The sequence below is a fragment of the Cicer arietinum genome, chromosome 4 (genome assembly GCF_000331145.2).
Source record: "Cicer arietinum cultivar CDC Frontier isolate Library 1 chromosome 4, Cicar.CDCFrontier_v2.0, whole genome shotgun sequence".
Taxonomy (NCBI): domain Eukaryota; kingdom Viridiplantae; phylum Streptophyta; class Magnoliopsida; order Fabales; family Fabaceae; genus Cicer; species Cicer arietinum.
In genome coordinates, this window is record NC_021163.2 from 41,358,498 (window position 1) to 41,361,888 (window position 3,391).

At 36.0% G+C, this 3,391-nt stretch overlaps 1 protein-coding gene across 1 annotated transcript in view; it reads left to right on the top strand.

The window, feature by feature from the left end:
- Positions 1–2,687: 2,687 nt before the first annotated feature.
- The window catches only part of LOC101493397 (uncharacterized), a 3,772-nt gene continuing 3,068 nt past the window's right edge, over positions 2,688–3,391 (top strand). Inside the window, exons 1-2 of the mRNA XM_073367376.1 lie at positions 2,688–2,720; positions 2,879–2,939. Of these exons, the coding sequence (XP_073223477.1) occupies positions 2,688–2,720; positions 2,879–2,939 (94 nt within the window). The remainder of the gene's footprint in view (positions 2,721–2,878; positions 2,940–3,391) is intronic.

Below are 3,391 nucleotides of genomic sequence, written 5' to 3' on the forward strand. Positions count from 1 at the left end.
TGTAAAAGAGCCTTTTAAAAATTTAAATAAAGACGCCTTTTAGAGCGCTTTTCAAACAAGTGCTGTAAAAGGCTTATAAAAAAGCGCTCTAAAAGGGTTACGTATATATAACAGTAACCGCTTCAGTTTCCTCTTCATTACGTAAACTTCACTATCATCTCAACCTTCATCGTTCTTCTCTTCTTTTGCAAACCCTATCATCCCATCCATTACGAACCTTATTTCCACGATCATCTCCTTCATTTCGAACCTTATTTCCATCCAAGATCCATCTCTCCCATTGCACACAATATATTTTCATTGAAATACGTAACCCTCATTACGTATTTCTTCAAACCGTATTTTTGTGAACCATATTTCTGTGAACTTTCTGCAAACCCTCTTTTCTTCGCATTTCGTCTTTCTTCGAACCCTCATTATTCAGGTATTGATGTTATTAAATTTTTGTAATCATTAGAATGCATGTTGAGCTTGTTTAAGATATACTGATACTGATATGTACTTAGAATAATGCATGATGCATGTTGAGCTTGTTGATGTTATACTAAACTGCATGTTGAACTTGTTGTAGTTAAATGGATACAAACAAAGATACAAACAAAGATTTAGAATGTCAAAATGAAGAAGTTGGCACCTCTAAGACTTACGAAAAAGAAGTCAAACGTGGTGCAACTATCATGCAAAGGGTGATTAAAGCACGGAGCAGTGGCATTAAATTTGAGGTATACTATATATACTCTGTTTGCTGTGTGTTTTTTTATCTTTTTTTAGGGTTTAGGGCATGTACTTACTATATGAGTTTATTAGGTTGGCTGGAACGAGAGTGGTCAGCCAGTTGACCCCAACAGCTCCATGTTTGTAAGCTACATTGGGGCTGTTGTTCGTCAAAATGTCCCAATAACAATAGACAACTGGAGAGATAATGTTTGCTGTGTATTTTTTTTATCTTTTTTTAATAGCATGTACTTACTATATGAGTTTATTAGGTTGGCTGGAATGAGAGTGGTCAGCCAATTGACATCAACAGCTCAATGTTTGTTAGTTACATTGGGGCTGTTGTTCGACAAAACATCCCAATTATGATTGACGATTGGAGAGATAAGGCGTTGAAGGATGCCAAAGATATAATATGGAATGACATTCAAGTAACTTTTTTGATCCACTCTTTTGTCATTTATAATTTTTTTCATTGAAATACTTTACTTATAATTTTGTTCATTGCAGACTACTTTTGTTCTTGATGAGGGACGAAAGAGATATGTTTTGAGAGTTGCTGGGAAACTCCATCGGGGATTTAGATCACATTTCTCTAATTTCTATCTAAAAGAAAGAGAAGGAAACACAAATGCTGAAGCTCCAAAAATATATAAACATTATATATCAAATGAGGAATGGAGTGCATTTGTTTCCAAACGTTTGGACCCCGCATTTGTCGTAAGTGATTAATTTATTAGCATTTGTGTTTTATTATTCATATTCGTAGAGTATTTTAAATTTTTACACAATTGCTATTTTTTTATATAGAATATTAGTAAGGCAAATCGCGAAAGGGCAAGCAATCCAACCCACCCATACAAAAAATCACGTATGGGATATGCACGCCTTGATTAAAAACTTGTAAGTAATTAAACATCACTTTTATATAATGAAGTAATTATAATTTGTATTATAAACTATAGTCTGTAACTAATTTGTATTATTTTGTTTATGATCTTAACGAATAGCGACAAGACACCCAAGCCGATCAACCCTTGGGTCGTCATAGATTATGGAAGGAAGCGCATGTTAATAAAGACGGAGTTGTTGATAATGAAAATGTCCAAAAAGTAGTAGAACTTTGTGTAAGTAACATTATCACTTTAATATCACTTGAACACTTTTTAATATTGTATTTTAAAAATGCTATTGAACTTATCTTTTTAATCCTACATGTATTTTAGGAGATTATCGAACAAAGTTCTGAAACTCAAGAGGGCAACAAGGATACTTGCAGGGACATTCTGGGTAAAGTGCTTAATGTCCCTGTGTATTTCGGTCGGGTTAGGGGGAAAGGATTTGGCGTAACTCCCAAAATGTATTTTTCTCAAGAGAAGCGCCAAAAACCTTCCAACGAGGAAGTATTAGAGAAGCTCAAAATTCTTACAGAGCAAGTGGCACTTTTGGTGAATACGAACAAAGACAAGCAACTCCCGAATCAGCTCCAACATGAAATACAAATGGAGAGTGATATTTTTCTCAAGAGAAGCGCCAAAAACCTTCCAACGAGGAAGTATTAGAGAAGCTCAAAATTCTTACAAAGCAAGTGGCACTTTTGGTGAATACAAACAAAGACAAGCAACTCCCGGATCAGCTCCAACATGAAATACAAATAGAGAGTGAAACCGCGAGTTGCAACGTCGGTCTCAAAAGTATTCCCAAGGTAATTAATTACTTACTTGATTATGTAATTACTTATGTATTAAATAAACTTATATATTAACAGTACTTATGTTTTAACTATTTGATTTAGGGTGTCACTACATGCGTGCTATACTTGTCCTCGCCTAATCATCGGAAGGTGGGAAAAGGAAAATTGTACCATACTTCGGGAGAAGTATTGCACAATACTCCGATCCCTACGGGCCATGTCAAAGTATCACTTGTTGTTGCTTTCAGACCAACTGCACCGTTGCCGATACCGGACAACGATGGAGATATGCAGTTATTGGGCGAAGCTATTGGTAGTTACGTGGCATGGCCCACCCACCTTGTTGCCCTCGAAAAAAAGATTCCCAGAAACAAATCAGTTACATCTCCCGAAAAGGTTTGTCACATTTATTCCCTAAGGTTTGTCATTTTTTCAGATTCAATAAACTAACATTTAACCTCATTTTTGTAGATCCAATTAAATAAACCACCCGTACAGCCAAAAAGAGCCAGCAAACCTCCAACATTGGAGGGTAATAGGGCTGCCAAACTACAAAGGCTGGAGGGTAATAAAGCTGCCAAAATTGCAGCAAGAAAACTGGATCAGGGAAAACCGGTCGCTGCTGCCCATGTTCCTAAAATAAGTCAACCACGCCTTGCTAAACACGGGGCGTGTCTTGACATCCAAGTAAAACAAAACATGGACAGCAACGACGATTCGCGCATCATACCCATGAATAAAGCTATATTCGGAGATGAGTATGATGAATTTCTCGAAAAGGAGCACATATACGAACTTCTCAACCATAAGGAGCTTAGTGCTACTGTCATGTGCTTGTACATAAGGTAAAAAATACTTTTAATTGCATTTATTGGTAATTAATTAAATGTATTGGTAATTAACCTAGTTTAAAATTTTCATTGAAGGTTTTTGTATGAGAAGGTCGTGTGCACGAGGAAATTGTCAAATAAATACTCATTCTTG